At 43.5% G+C, this 15,348-nt stretch overlaps 1 protein-coding gene across 1 annotated transcript in view; it reads left to right on the top strand.

Moving 5' to 3' along the window:
* LOC121531765 (cytosolic carboxypeptidase 4) overlaps positions 1 to 15,348 on the top strand; it is a 154,449-nt gene that overhangs the window by 51,624 nt on the left and 87,477 nt on the right. Inside the window, exons 10-18 of the mRNA XM_041837199.2 lie at positions 103 to 170; positions 3,015 to 3,131; positions 6,315 to 6,757; positions 10,476 to 10,559; positions 11,165 to 11,254; positions 11,692 to 11,840; positions 12,303 to 12,390; positions 12,692 to 12,824; positions 13,028 to 13,181. Coding sequence (XP_041693133.2) covers positions 103 to 170; positions 3,015 to 3,131; positions 6,315 to 6,757; positions 10,476 to 10,559; positions 11,165 to 11,254; positions 11,692 to 11,840; positions 12,303 to 12,390; positions 12,692 to 12,824; positions 13,028 to 13,181 — 1,326 coding nt within the window. The remainder of the gene's footprint in view (positions 1 to 102; positions 171 to 3,014; positions 3,132 to 6,314; positions 6,758 to 10,475; positions 10,560 to 11,164; positions 11,255 to 11,691; positions 11,841 to 12,302; positions 12,391 to 12,691; positions 12,825 to 13,027; positions 13,182 to 15,348) is intronic.

The following is a 15,348-nucleotide window of genomic DNA, read 5'->3' as shown; positions in this document are numbered from 1 at the left end:
TGTCAGACAGCAACAGATTTCTCATGGACCAGTTTGTTTGATCCTACACAAATAGTTCAAAAGTCTTGACATTTACATCTTAGTGTCTTTTCTTTTTGCTAGATGTCAGCTTCGAAGATGATAGTGACGACGACATTGAAAATGAAGAGGCTGACTGCGGCAAGGAATACGTGAGTGATTTGTGATCCTCGCTCGGAGGCAACACACACATGCACACAGCAGTCATACACACATGCAAACATTCACTCACTCAAGCACTCACACCCAGACACAGTCGCACAGACAAAGACACAATCTGACACATGCAATTTTCCTCTGTAATTTCTCCTATATTAGTAAAACGGGAGCATATTTGACTGGTCCAGTACTTGTGAAAAGGAAGATGGTCTGTGCGTGCCGTGAGCTTGACGTGCAGTGCTTCCTGCCTTCACATTACTTCAATAACAGAGGGTAGTGCGTACGGCCCAATACATAACTGGGGCCAAGCTTCCTGCCATCCAGGACCTCTATACCAGGCGGTGTCAGAGGAAGGCCATAAAAATTGTCAAAGACTCCAGCCACCCTAGTCATAGACTGTTCTCTCTGCTACCGCACCGCAAGCGGTACCGGAGCGCCAAGTTTAGGTCCAAGGGGCTTCTAAACAGCTTCTACCCCCAAGCCATAAGACTCCTGAACATCTAATAAAATGGCTACCCTAACTATTTGCATTGCCCCCCCTTTCCCCTTTATGCTGCTGCCACTCTCTGTTTATTATCTATGCATTGTCACTTTAACTCTACCTACATGTACATATTACCTCAATTACCTCGACTAACCGGTGTCCCCACACATTGACTCGGTACTGGTACCCACGGTATATAGCCTCGCTACTGTTATTTTACTGCTGCTCTTTAATTATTTGTTACTTGTATTTCTTATTTTTTTTAGGTATTCTTTCTTAAAACTGCATTGTTGGTTAAGGGCTTTTAAGTAAGCATTTCACTGTAAGGTCTACACCTGTTGTATTCGGCGCATGTGACAAATACAATTTGATTTGATTCGAATAACAGGACCTCTGATGCAGGCATAAATCAATGCCACCACCTCGCTGCTTCGTTCAAACCAGGCCCCCAGTGTCCGATCTGGAGCATGAAGTCACGAGCTCTGTTGGTCGCCTACTGCGTAGCAACCTAGCGGTGCCAAAAGCCCTGGTCTGCCCTAGAAAACCTATGTAAATTACGATTGCCAGAACGGCCAAACAATTAATAAATTGACGGCCTTTTTGGGATCTAAAATGTGTTCATTATGATCATATTCGATCCCCAAGGTGAATTATTTCAGTTTGATTTGAAATAAATAGTGACCCATTCTGACTACTACGTTTGTCATCACACAGGATCACGTGCTGACACAGACCAATCACGGGCCGGCAGGCTACAAGGAGCCTCGTGCCGTTATGCACGCTCTTTACACATGCGTCTCAGGCAGGATGAAAACGACTACATCGACCATGATCCTTTGCTAGTTACAGCCAATTTCACCATGATCCATTCAGCCCATTCAGCAATATGGCGTGCTTCAAATACTTCCGGCTTCATGCGCCATTGGGAATTTTCCATAGGAATACGTGGATGACGTCAGCGCTGCCACTATCTACAGGTTTGAATGTTTATGGTTCAAACACACTGAAGCCCACATTATCCTCCTCCCTCCAAACATATCCATTGCATTGTATGGCCCTCATCTGATGTGGCCAGTGGCTAGGCGCGGTGTGGCTGTTTGTGAATAGCAACATTTGGCACGCTGCAAAATCGACTTGTTGTGGGTAGAGAGAGAGGAGGAAGGAAACGCCATGGTATCAGATCCATGCTGACAAACACCAGCAGGCACATCTATTATCTGACACATTTGTGTATGTAAAGCAGCAGGAGTGTTGTGCTCTACTGGGTTATTGCTGTCTTTATGTCTGAGCGCTGTGTGCTGGTTTGCGGTTAGCATCCAGGCCCTGCTGCTGGACACTGTCATAGACAGGGCTCTAACAGATAGAGACTGTCCTTAAATGGCCTCACCCACGTAATCTGATATAGCCCGACTCTCTGTCGAGTGAATGTGTTTATCATGCTGCTATTGCACTGTTCAGTGCAGGACATTATGTGTCTGAGGAGTTGTTGTCTGTTGAGAGTGCAGACAAATAAAACAGAGGTCATGTTTTCCGGATGTGTGCGATGCTGCATTGATGTGGCGGTAGAGCTGGGACGATAAAACGGAAATGATCGACACCGACCACTTATCGTGAAGATTTTGCTCATATTGTTCATTCCAATAAATAACCTATAAATAACCTATAGGGCCCTACTAAAGAAATGTGAAGTTTGAAATGAAATACGTTTGCTATTATGGGTGATTGTTAATGGTACAATTGATAGCTACAACATTCAAAGTAGCAGTCGTGGTTTTAAAGGTCATATTTAAAAAAATACTGCGGTGCACATTAGAGGCAATCAGCAGTTGAAACAATAACAAAGCGTTTTCCCCACCACTGTTTGGTTAGAAAGTGGTGGGGTTGGGGCTGGATAAATGTAACCACTCTCAAATTCAAAGACAGAGCTATGGATGCAAGGACTGACCATCCATGATATCAAAATGATAGTTTTAACCATGTTGAGGTTATACAGTGTTTGTTTACATTTACTCTGTTGACAAATATTTTTGTAAAGCAAGAGTATATTTTGGGTTCTGATGGGTTATGTCAGTTCAACTAAGCTCATGAGGCATGTATAAGTTATATTCTTAAAGAATAAATGGGTACATATCGTTAATTTATAAGTAAGAAAATGTATGTAGCAACTGCTGATTGCCCCTTTATTGTTATAAATGTATCTTTCAATTGATCGTGATCGTGATAATTCAGTCAATTTATCATGATATGGATTTCTGTCCATATCACCCAGCTCTATGTGGTGGTTACAGCTCTGTGTGTTCGTGCGTGCGTTTGTGCGTGCGTGTGTATGCATGTGTGTGTATAACCCCGACAGGATGATGACCTGGAGTCAGATGTGAACAAGCTGCGGTCCCGGCCAGAACCTGACAGGCCCCTGGAGCAGCTGGGTCAGTACGTCAGACTGTGTCCTGAACTCCACCACGACTTCCAGGTAAATGTTGTCCTCCTATGCCCTATCCCTCCATCTCTCCCATGGGAGTCCAGTGTCAGTGTCAGACATTGGTGGTCTGCTCTAAATAAGATGTTATTAATACCACATAACAGCAAATACCTGACTGACTCTCAGCAGTTTATGTCCATAACTACTTATTTATTGGTACAGTGTTTAATGTGTTTAATCAATTGTTGATTCTAGCAGGGCTCCAGAGCCCAGCCTGAGGTGGATAGATGTGTGTCCCATGTAGCTCAGTTGGTAGAGCATGGTGCTTGCAATGCCAGGGTAGTTGGTTTGATTCCCATGGGGGACAAATATGAAAAAGTCTGAAAATGTGTGGAGTCACTACTCTGGATAAGAGCGTCTGCAAAAATGTAAAATGAGTGTGCATTATGCCTATCCTAAAAGTCAATATAGGTGCTGACCCCACTTCTTAGGTAAACATGTTCTACTCAGCAAGACCCAGAGAGCCTGGGAAGTGGTCTGACTGTGAGAGGCTGATAGCTGGTGGCAGGGTATGACAGCCACTATTATCCTCTGATAAGCAAACTGTTCTCAGGGCAACACTCAAAATCATTAACCTCTATGGAACTTCTGGATAACAGGGTTTCGGGAGCAGAAGGATTCTAGTGAATCACAACAGGATTTCATAATTTGCATCAAATTGCTTGATGTGTATACTAAGACATATTATTTTTTCATATTTTCTGTAGGATTGTCAGGGCAATACTAATAGGGTATCTAATTTCACAAGTGAGCTGATGGCATTTAAATTGCCCTTCTAACTTGATTGGCATGTATCAGGCAGTGTGATACCTTACCCCATGACACTGTGGTAGTCTTTAGACTGTTGTTGAGTTAAGGCAAATTGAAATGCCAACAAGCCTGTGGAAATGTATCTCCTCTCGCTGCATCTCTTCTCTCCTCCTGGCGCCACTCTCTTAATTTCAATGATATCACAAGATTAACTGCCTCTGCTGAAAAATACTTCTTCCCCAATTAATTTGCGGCTGTCTCTCTCTACTGATGTAGTAATTCAGCATGCCATGAAACAACAAGACAATTAGGTTAGTTACATTCCCAGAATGCCCTTCTTCAGAGAGGGGGCAGAGATTACACAGAAAGGTCGAATGCATTTCACATTCATTGTTCACACAAAATAGCAGTGCATTTTAGTTTGCCTACTACAGTGTGTTCACATTGGATTGGTTTTAATTCTATGTAGAAATATGGCTCTGAACACAGCACTGGAAGTTCATTTTCTCTGAACATTGGTTGTGTTTGAAAAAGAGAACATCATTGCAATGCTTAGACAGGCGACATACAGTAGGCATAAATTATCCATTATTGAAGTTATACCTGACTGATTACATGTAATGAGGTTGTCGTATCTGCTGATCTCCATGATCAAAACATAGTTTATAGGCATACAGTACCTTGATACAGTGTAAAATAACCATGGTTCATTAATAAATCCTCAATCTGTTTCATTATATATTTTCAATCTTGTCCAAGTCCAAGAGATATGGTTTCCCTGTCCTGGGGACTGTAGTATAGGCGTATGGGAGTGGAAGGCACTAGGCAGACAGGGGAGTCTTCTCTCCCTTACAGTCAGATGCCTGAGGAGACTGCAGCTTACTTTGACCGGGGCTGCTTGTATAACACCTCTCAATGAGACCCTGGGTGTCCATTCTCCAATTTTATCCCAGGATCTTCAATACATTCACTACAGCACAACTCCCAGGTGTTCCTCTAATTATGGCTTTGATTATTATGAGATGTTAGAATGTGAGCGCCGATTTCTGTCCTGCACCTGCATCATATCTACGGTTTAATCAAGAGAGATTCTAATGATGTTGTTCTGGAAATTGCAAACAACACAATCATATTTTCACCAGTCCCTTTTAATTTGCTGAATTCAGTAATCAAATTGAGATTTGATCTATAGTGTTTGTTTATGGGGCCTTTTTCATTTTAAATGAAAAGGATAAGTCACATTATTCCTGTGCTGCGAGAAAGCGAGCTGTTTTAATTTATATGCTATTTTGTTTCATTTTGTTTCACATGGTACACATTGCTTTGTTGAGTGCATGAAGCCAAACATGCATTATTAAAGCCCAAGAAGAATGATGCCGTTAACTTTTCCCTGAAACCTGCTTTGACTGCATAGTGCCCAGAGTTATAAAAAAAAATGTTTTAGTCATTTTTGCAGATGCTCTTATCAACTAGGGTTACGTGCCTTGCTCAAGGACACATCGGCAGATTTTTCACCTAGTCGGCTCGGGGTTTCGAACCAGCAACCTTTCGGTTACTGGCCCAACGCTCTTAACCGCTTTCTTTTTCTCTCCATCTCTCTCGCTCTGCTTCAATGATACCTACAGTATGCATTTCTGCATTATACTGTACATATCAATTGGTATTCAGCTCTGATTTTAATGTTAATGTGATGCGAAATGCAGTGAATCAGCAAGTGCGCAGTGCAAACACAGAAAAAACTCCCAAACTCATAAGTTTAGCATAACTGCTGAGGGCTAGAGGTCATGACAAAGAACACACAGTAAAAAATCTGGGTTTCCAGACATTCCCACATGCTTTAATTAACCTTTTACATGCTAATCAATGCCTGTGCCCATGAACACTAGCCGTTGACACACATCAACTTTCTCATAGATTCACAAGCTTCAAGGAATTGGTCTCCTGACTCCTCTCTGTTGAGTCATAGAACAATTATGCATAGGTTCTAAATTGATATTTAAGTTGCGAAATTGCAAGGATGGGGCCAATGATGCTTCATATTTTCTGCTTGTCAGCTGCTGTAATTGCTCGACCTCATCTGCTTTCAATATCAAAGGACAGAACACCTTTTTGATGTCACTGGGAATTGGACAATAAATATATATTCTTGGGGGCACCATCAGAGGGGTTCTATATGTTTTATTGACCTTAAGATGTATTTATGTTTTTACTACTGAATGCATTTGAATGTTCCTTTTTTATTCGATAAGATCCCTTGAGTTTATTATTTGCATTGAGTTCTTACGACGACAGTATATTTAGCTAAACATGGCTGTTGTGTACTTTAAATGTAACTAGAGGCTAAGAGATACCCACTGCCAAAAATAAAGGGTAGAACATCTTGAACACCATTTAGTTCTACAGAGTACTCTATATGTCTTTCAGGACTTGGACTCGGACTCTGAGGTAGATTCGAGTTCCGATGAAGAGGGTCTACTCAATGGGGACTTCAGGACTGATGGAAGATCCAGAGTAAGTCCCAGAGATTCTCCAACCCATTCTCCTGTTGAGCACCCAGTCTCAACAGTAGAGGGAGACCAGGATTGCAAAGGAGAACCTCCAGAGAACCATCTGCAGGCCTGTGACTTCCACAGCCACTTCCTGTCTAGCTCCAGTGTGAAGCAGGACAGCCACCCCAGCATGGTAGACAGGCTGCTGGAGAAACACAGGGCCTGCATCCCTCACCATGACCCACGCATGTACACCGCAGCAGCAGCCCTCACCAAGTCCATCCCTGGGTATTCCATCTTAGCCTTCCCTGACTTCTGGGGACATCTCCCTCCACAGAGTAAAGAGCCAATGGCTGGAAGGAAACCCAATGTGCAAAGGTAGGTAGATGTCTCCATATAATAATAATAATATATATGTCTCCATATGTCAACCAATGGTTTTATATTTAAGTAAGTTGAAGGGAAAATGCCATGGAGGACAGAAGAAATAGCACTGCTGCGGCTCCCCCTAACTAAATTGCAGTGATTGATGAGTGTGGGAATGATTGAGCCATTTTGATGTATTCATCACGACATGATGGGAGGCCTTGTCTCAGTGTGGTACTAACCCATTAGACCCATCCCATCACTTCATTTGCATCAATCCCATTTAAAGAAGGAGTTTATGGAGCGTGTTGGAAGCATGGCAGGAAGGAAGATGTCAAATATAAGCTTGGTTCTCCCTCTTTCCCCACTGTCTTGATTCCTTTCTGTCTCTGTATCGTCAGCTGTTGCTCCTGTCACAGATGGCACAGCACAGATAGCATTCATCCTGTCAGTTGTCTCGGATTGATTTAATGTTTGGTGTGTGCCACCTTTGGAAAGTGGTTGATGGAAGCAGGTTTCTGGAAGTGATTGCCAGAATAATTTTTTAGAAGAGACAGACATGCCGGCGTGATTAAGAATTATGGCGACATTTTTCCTGTCTTCTTGGATGGTCACCTCACTGTAGTGGTTTAACCGTCTGACACCCTTCATTGAGATGAACACAGTGTTCAGCACTGTGGGAATGTTTGAGGGGGTTTGTTACTAGTGATGGGGAAGAAATCGATACAGTTACATATCGGGATATTATTTTAGACAATATTATCATATCGTATTGTTTTGACAATATCGCAATATTATTTTTGCGCTAGCTGGCTGCACCAAAACTCCAGTATTTTTCCTTCATGGCTTGTTCTCCATCTTCTTTTTAAATAGGGAGCCAATTTGTTTTCCGCACCTTTATTTCCCTGACTGATCAAAACTCATTTTCTCATGCTCTCTCGGCAATATGTTAGGAACATCGAAACGCAATAAAATCCCAGTATCGAATTGCAATACAAATAGAATTGTGAAAATAGCAATACATATCGTATCGGCACCTAAGTATCGTCATAACATCGTATCGTGAGGTCCCTGGCAATTACCAGCCCTAGTTCTTACTTTGCTGTACAGTTTTCCTGGTTGAATATTTTAGATCATACTCTATTTCTACTGCTTTTTCTTCTTCTACACCCTACTACAGAGTAGTCAATGTAGTTAGTCATTTTGAGGGGCCATACACAACAGTGCTTGAAACAAATCGTTTGCTGCTGCTTTCTGCGGAGTGACTAATATAGGCTTACTGCATTACAATGTTATGTTGATTGTAACTGCCAAATTATTCTGTAGCGTCTGAGTCAGGTTCAAGTGCTCTTTTTCAGTGTGAAATACCGGAAATATTGTAAACAATAGCATGTCATTGAAGCGGCATATTAAATGCAGATTTATTTTGAGCGGTAGTGTTTCACACTTGAGCTGAGAACACAGTAGAAGCTTAGACTTCTCAAAGCTGTCAAAGTATTATTCAGATAATTTCTTACACTAGAACATGCACAGAAAGATGGGATTTAGCTAGTCTTGAAATGTTTTCCACATAATCTGATTTTGGCCTTATTTATAAGCGAGAGTGTACATGTAGTGTATTTGTATTCTGTTAAGTAATTCTTTATCCTTTTGATTATTATGCTTTGGTCATTTGTTTCTGAAGCTTTGGGATTTGTGAGTCTCAACAAATGCTTAAGTGTCATTGACGTGTGTAATCCATAATGGATAGATACCCACCTTTTGCTTATCATGATCTCAAGCAGCCAAGCTGTATAATTTGTCAGTGCACAGGATCTTTGTCAGTCCCTTTCATTCTACTGCTCTCTACTGAAGTCAGTCAACCCAAATGCATTCCAAAGTGCCAACCTTTTATTAAACACTCATTCAGTTATCTAATTAGGCTATGTGGCAGCTGCCCGGACCAAAACTTGTTTTCTTGGAGAACTTTTCAAGGTGCAAATGGCAGATTGTGTGGAAAGAACGTTTATTTCAGTCATTTCACAGTTCATTGTGCTCATCCTGGGAAGAGATAAGTCTATGTTAGCTCTATTTAGTGTCTTCTCTGCAAAAGCCATTTTTCGGGACTTAAAATGATTGACAGTCTGTGACATTTAGGTTGCACAGATGCAATTTTGTCAGGCGCTTTACTTTTTGGTAGTCTGTGTTCACATTAAATGGTTCTAAATATTTTTTAATTCCGCTTTCACCAGAAGTGTATATAAATTGAGATTTCCCTCATGTAAAACACATCTAAAGTTGATATTTTTAAGAAAAAACAAGTAGACTAATTTGATTTGAAGGGCATCCCGTCTGCTGGGCCCTGCTTTCTTAGAGAACATGAGAAAGTGTTTTCAGCCTTTCTTTTACTCTCTCTGACTCAGTGGGATGGTTACTGGCTGTTCTGTCCCCTCAGGACCCGGTGGGGTAGAGCCAGGGCAGTGGTCCTCACAGGCATGGCCTGATCAAACAACCACACCCTCAGGCTTCATGCGGCCTGTGTTCCCCTAGCCTCCTGGTGGATCTCCCAGCCTTTCTGATTGTCCTCTGGTGTATTTGTTTAGAGTGCTCTGAGTCAGAGCGCCCTGGACGGGGATGAGGAGGGCTCTGTGGCTGCAGTGGAGACTTTTCTCCTGCCCGTCCTGTAGTCCTATATAGACGAGGAAAGGGATGGCTGTCTGGTGCAGTGCTTCTCTGTGCCCCGCGCCTCTCCTCTTCAGTTGGGGAGTGATGAGGGACCTTGGGGAGGTGGTGAAAGGAGAGTAGGAGGAGAAGAGGAGAGAGTGAAGCGCACCACAGTCTCTCTCCAGCTACAGTGCTGAGAGAAAGGCGGTACTATATATGGCACGCCCGTTGCTGTGCTGACTCACCACTTTACTACACAGAGAAACTAGGTCTGCAGGGGTTGGAGGCATTTTATATTTAGTTTGGGGAAATATAGAAAAGTCCAGTCGAATTGCAACATACACTGAGTGGACATGACATGGATTGACCAGGTGAATCCAGGTGAAAGCTATTATCCCTTATTGATGTCACCTGTTAAAGGTGGATTTTTTGGTGAGACATGGATTGTGTATGTGTGCCATTCAGAAGGTGAATGGGCAAGACAAAATATTTAAGTGCCTTTGAACGGGGTATGGTAGTAGGTGCCAGGTGTACCGGTTTGGTCAAGAACAGCAATGCTGCTGGGTTTTTCATGCTCAACAGTTTCCCGTGTGTATCAAGAATGGTCCACCACCCAAAGGACATCCAGCCAACTTGACACAACTGTGGGAAGCATTGGAGTTAACATGGCCCAGCATCCCTGTGGAACGCTTTCGACACCTTGTAGAGTCCATGCCCCAATGAATTGAGGCTGTTCTGAGGGAAAAAGGGGGTGCAACTCAATATTAGGAAGGTTCCTAATTTTTTGTACACAGTGTACATTTACAGTATATGCCGGGTTTAGGCTGACTTCCAGGGTTTATGAACACTAATGTAATTGTTTAACTCAATGAGACTATCATAACATGCTTTAGATTACATAATGCTGTACTATTTGGACCATTCATTTTGATGATAAATCATTATTTAAGCCAGTATTAGCAAATCTAAGAGAGTAATAGAAGCAAGATACCTTTATGTATTTAGGAAAGTAATTACAGAACCATAATTAATAAGATAGATTATGTATTATCCTTGGTGAATATGTACTCTACTCTGTCTCTGACAGGAAAATGGTGTTTAAGGATGTCCAGCGTCTCCTCTACCCTGAGGACATTATTCATGAAGTTGTGTTTGACCTGGAGGACCCCAGGTGAGTGTTAACAAATCAGCCACACTCTCTAGGACTGATGCCACTCCTCTACACAGGCATTTATCATATGTCCCTATCCTCCTATGGATTGTTAATGGATGTCCGCCATAGGTGGTTGAGATGGGGAAATATCTGCTGAAATATCTTGCTTGTTATACAGACCAAATGTTGGAACAGCAGAGCACTTTAGTGCATAGGTGTGTGTCTAATGGAAAGAGAACATTGAGTAGAGATATTTCTGGGCTCTGCTGCTGCAGACTCGCCTGTTTTGATTTGACAGTTGACTGCAGAACTGCTTTTTAAGTGCTGTGGAAATGGAATATGTCAGAGGTATAGCATGGATCCTGTAAGAGCAGCTACACCATCCTGACTGGTGCTGTGTTCTTACTGCATGCCTGATAATCAGAGCATCGCCAGGCACTCTCAGCTAGCTTATGTGTATAATGAGAAACCTTGGGTGCCATTTTCTGTTACTGGTCAGACTGATAATGGATGGGTCCGGTCACTGAAGTACAAAAGCTTAAAATTCAAAATGACCATTACCCTCCTAGTCATTTTTGATGTAGTCAGGTACTCTGTATTAATGTACCCCCCTCCATCCCCAGCTCCCAGGGCTCTCCTGATCACTCCGACTCCCTGCGCTTCTTCTCCAAGTTTGAGTGCGGAAACCTGCGCAAAGCTGTGCAAGTCCGTAGGTATGCTTCTCCGCTTTGTTCCAGCTCCTTCCTGAAAGAGACCTGACTACAAGCAGCATGTTCCCCTCAGGGCTTACTTACGTTGCATTAGAAATCAAACAGCATCTCTAACCTCTCCTTTTGGTTCTGGAAGGAAGGTGTCCCGTTGACATATTTCAGATCAAATTAAAGGTTTAGTCTATACTTGGACTGGAATTTCTTTAAATAATACATAAAGTCTTTGTAAAACCGCTACACTATAGAACAGATAGAATACATCATAGAGGGAAAGACTTATTTCTTCATGATGTAGGATGTGTCCCAAATGACACCCTATTCCCTTTATAGTGCACTACGTTTGACAGGCTCTGGTCAAAAGTAGTGCACTATACAGGGAATAGGGTGCCATTTTGGATTAATCCGTAATCTCTGTCTTCAACCTCCTCCCTCCTCCTCAGTCACGAGTACGATTTGATCCTGAACGCGGACGCCAACTGCTCCCAGCACCACCAGTGGTTCTATTTCGAGGTCAGCGGTATGGCGGCCAACGTGCCCTATCGCTTCAACATCATCAACTGTGATAAAGCCAACAGCCAGTTCAACTACGGTAAGCACAAATAGCCAGTATAATGACACCTCCCTGGATAAGCACTGAGGTAGATGATTGTCAAAAATAGGTATTTTAGGACCTCTGTATTGTTGATCTGTCTACACGTTGGGGGGTTGGTGGTGGGTCCTCAGTCCCCCTCACTGTGCCATTCCCAGTCCCCCACACACAGGGCTCCTTCCTTCTCATCCTCGGCAGTTCTAGAACTCAGCGGTGGGCCTGGCCACAATGGCACTTCCTAGAAATGTGTAATTGGAAAAAAGTACAATGGCATTTTAAAGTCCTTTAGGGAGTATACGTGCTATAGATCTAGTAAACTGTATGTGCTCCCTGTACTGTGTGCTCCTGTCTAACGGTACAACGTTCTGTGTGGTTTACGTTGTTTTGTTATCAATCTGTTCATTATTGTGTAGATAGGTGTAGTGTACAGTACCTAACATATGGCTTTCTGTCTGTCCCCAGGGATGCAGCCTGTGCTGTACTCTGTCAGAGAGGCTCTGGAGGGACGACCCAACTGGATTAGAACTGGAACCGAGATCTGCTACTACAGGTTAGTGACAGGAGGACACTTATGCAATATTTATTTTAGCATCACTCAAATAGGCTGCAGATACCTTTTTAATGATAGCTAGAAGAGTGAGATTTGCCATGTAATTTGGTGCATCAACACACCATTATTTATTTAGTGATATCCATTGCAAGCATATTTTAATGGCTTGTTTGTTAGAGTTCGCTTTATTCTTTAGCTAGCAATACCAGCGCTGTCAGTGCTGACACAACATTACTGTCCCTGCAGTAGACTTCTCTTAATGGCATAACATTTTGTAACTTGAGTAATACTGTTTTTGCAGAAACAGCTTCTGTCCGAGCCGAGGCCGAAAGAGCTCTTCCTTCTACACCCTGACCTTTACCGTGACCTTCAAACACAACGAAGACGTGTGTTACCTGGCCTATCACTACCCCTATACCTACTCTGCCCTCCAGGTACAGTGCTCACCCTGCTGTGTGTGTGTGTGTGTGTACATACACCCACATAAGCCTTGAGGTAGTCTTGGCATTCTTCTTCCAGAGCATGTGTCCAGTGTGGTTATTTTGGATGTGTGTTTACGTTCTATTTGCGTTAGCAATTATGCCCCATGCATCACGGCAGTTTAGTTTACAGGCCAGTGGTTATCGCTGTGTTTCAGAGTCACCTGCAGGTGCTGCAGCGGTCAGTGGACCCTCGCAAGGTGTTCTTCCGGCAGCAGAGTCTGTGTAACACACTGGCTGGTAACCCCTGTCCTCTGGTCACTATCACTGCCTGCCCCTCCTCCAAAAGCTGGAAGGACCTGCATCAGCTGCGTGAGTCTACAAAACCACATCCCACTGCACCTTTGCTGTGTGTGTTTGCGAGCATGCGTGTGTGCACATCACGTTTTGTCCTGTGTGTGTGTGTGTGTGTGTGTGAGAGAGAGAGATTACTCAAAGAAACTCCTGTCAGAGCAAGAGTTGTGATGTGGAGAATGCAAGGTGATAGACTCACTGCCAGTGCCAACTGTTGACTTACCACATGATACATGCACTGCTGGAGTCAGAGGAGAAAATAAATAACACTCATAGTTACATTGCTTTGAATCCAAGTCAAACAAATGGGCCAGATAGAAGGTGAGTGAGAGGGCTTTGAAGTGAGACATGTAATCCCTCTGAAGGACAGTGTGTTTATGTCTTGGCTTTCGTCATGGCCTTGTGGACATTCTTATTAAGTTTAGGCTGATTCCTTTACAGGCGATGATGATGCTGTATGAATGAGAGAGGAGCAGTCTGAGCTGTGTGTCTGGCTTGGTTTGAAAGAGGTAGCGAGAGACAGAGACAGACAGAGGCTGGGTGATGGTAATGGATGTGTGGAGTGGGGAGAGGGAGGGAGGGACAAGCTGACCCAGCTGTGGGACACAACCAGGGCCGTGCCACCGGGGAGGGGAGCGCTGTCTCCATCCTGCCCCCCACCCTCCCCAGCCTCCACCCGTCCCCCCACCTCCCCTCCCTCCCAAGCCTCCCCACCAGCCTTTCCCGGGCCTCTCTCCACCCTCCCTTGCCTCCCCATCCCTCCACATCTCTCCCCACCCTGCCGATTACCCCCATCCTCCCCAGCCTCCCCCCGGCCCGACTGCTCCTGCTGATGAATATTTAGGGGAGCCCCCCCCACAGCCAGCCTGCTAGCATATGGCTGTCTGTAGAGGCACAGGAATGCCTTCTCAGATCTGCACCATTAGCGCTGATAGTGGAAACCTCGAAGGGAGCAAGATTGTGACCCTTGATTGGGTACCAGCTGCCTTTATGGTGATCAAAGGAAGGTTAGCGATGCTACTTCTGTTTACTAGTAGCTGCAACTATAACAGTATAATAGGGTTGTTGTAGCTACTTAGCTATGTTTACTGCTACCGATAAAAATAACACCATAGTAAGCCACATAAACAGCTGAATAAGGCCTCCTGTCTAGAATAGGGATGATATAGCATTACTAAATGTTGCCCCCTAAAATAAAGTGCTTCCAAGTTTCCAGGTATCAGGGGTTTAGTATAGATTGGAGAGACTACTCCTCTATACATTCTGTCAGCCTGAGACAAATAATAGATCTTCTCAGTTGTTCCTCAGTGCAACATGACCATGCCATGATATGTAGCCTAGCGGTTAATACGTGCGTTGGGCCAGTAACTGAAAGGTTGCTGGTTTGAATCCCCGAGCCGGCAAGGTGGACAAATCTGCCTTTCTGCCCTTGAGCAAGGCAGTTAAACCCCAACAACTACTGCTCGCCGATGACATGGATGTCGATTAAGGCAGCTCCAAGCACCTCTCTGATTCAGAGGGGTTGGGTTAAATGTGGAAGACAGATTTCGGTTTCATGTATTCAGTTCTGCAACTGACTAGATATCCCCTTTCCATAATGTATGTAATCTATTATAATAGCTACATGCACTATACAATAATCCATGTTTTCAACAGACAACATGCATCTTCTACAAATCAATCAGTTTGTCCTCCCCTGCCACTCTACTAACACATCACTCTGCAGTGTGGTGCATCAATCCAGCCATGTTAGGGTGGGAAAGGCTGTAATTGGCTGATTCAGCAGCAACGCTATGGACTTATTCCCATTAGGGATATTAAGAGTGCTGTCTGTCAAACAGGGACCTTTAAGTTGTGTTTAGGCCTATAGTACATTAAGTTAATGTTTCGTGGTGCTGCCATGACAACCTTGTGAGGGGATGAGGAGGGCATTTGAGAAGGTCGGTCCTAACTCCTGTACACACATTCATACCCTTGTTATGTAACACATTTATAAACTAATGCTATAATTATGCCCCAATGAACACTATGCAAGTCAATTGCACTGCAGATCACCTCTCTAGTGGTATAGTAGTCGGCCATAACATTAACTACGTTTGGTGGTTTTATTTCATTAGGGCTGATATTAAATCAATGATACTTAGCTGTCTCCCACACCCATCACAACAAGCAAATGAAGACTAAT

Source organism: Coregonus clupeaformis, chromosome 19 (assembly GCF_020615455.1).
Source record: "Coregonus clupeaformis isolate EN_2021a chromosome 19, ASM2061545v1, whole genome shotgun sequence".
Classification (NCBI taxonomy): Eukaryota; Metazoa; Chordata; class Actinopteri; order Salmoniformes; family Salmonidae; genus Coregonus; species Coregonus clupeaformis.
The sequence above is the reverse complement of the archived record's forward strand: the minus strand, read 5'-3'. Positions and strand labels throughout refer to the sequence as shown.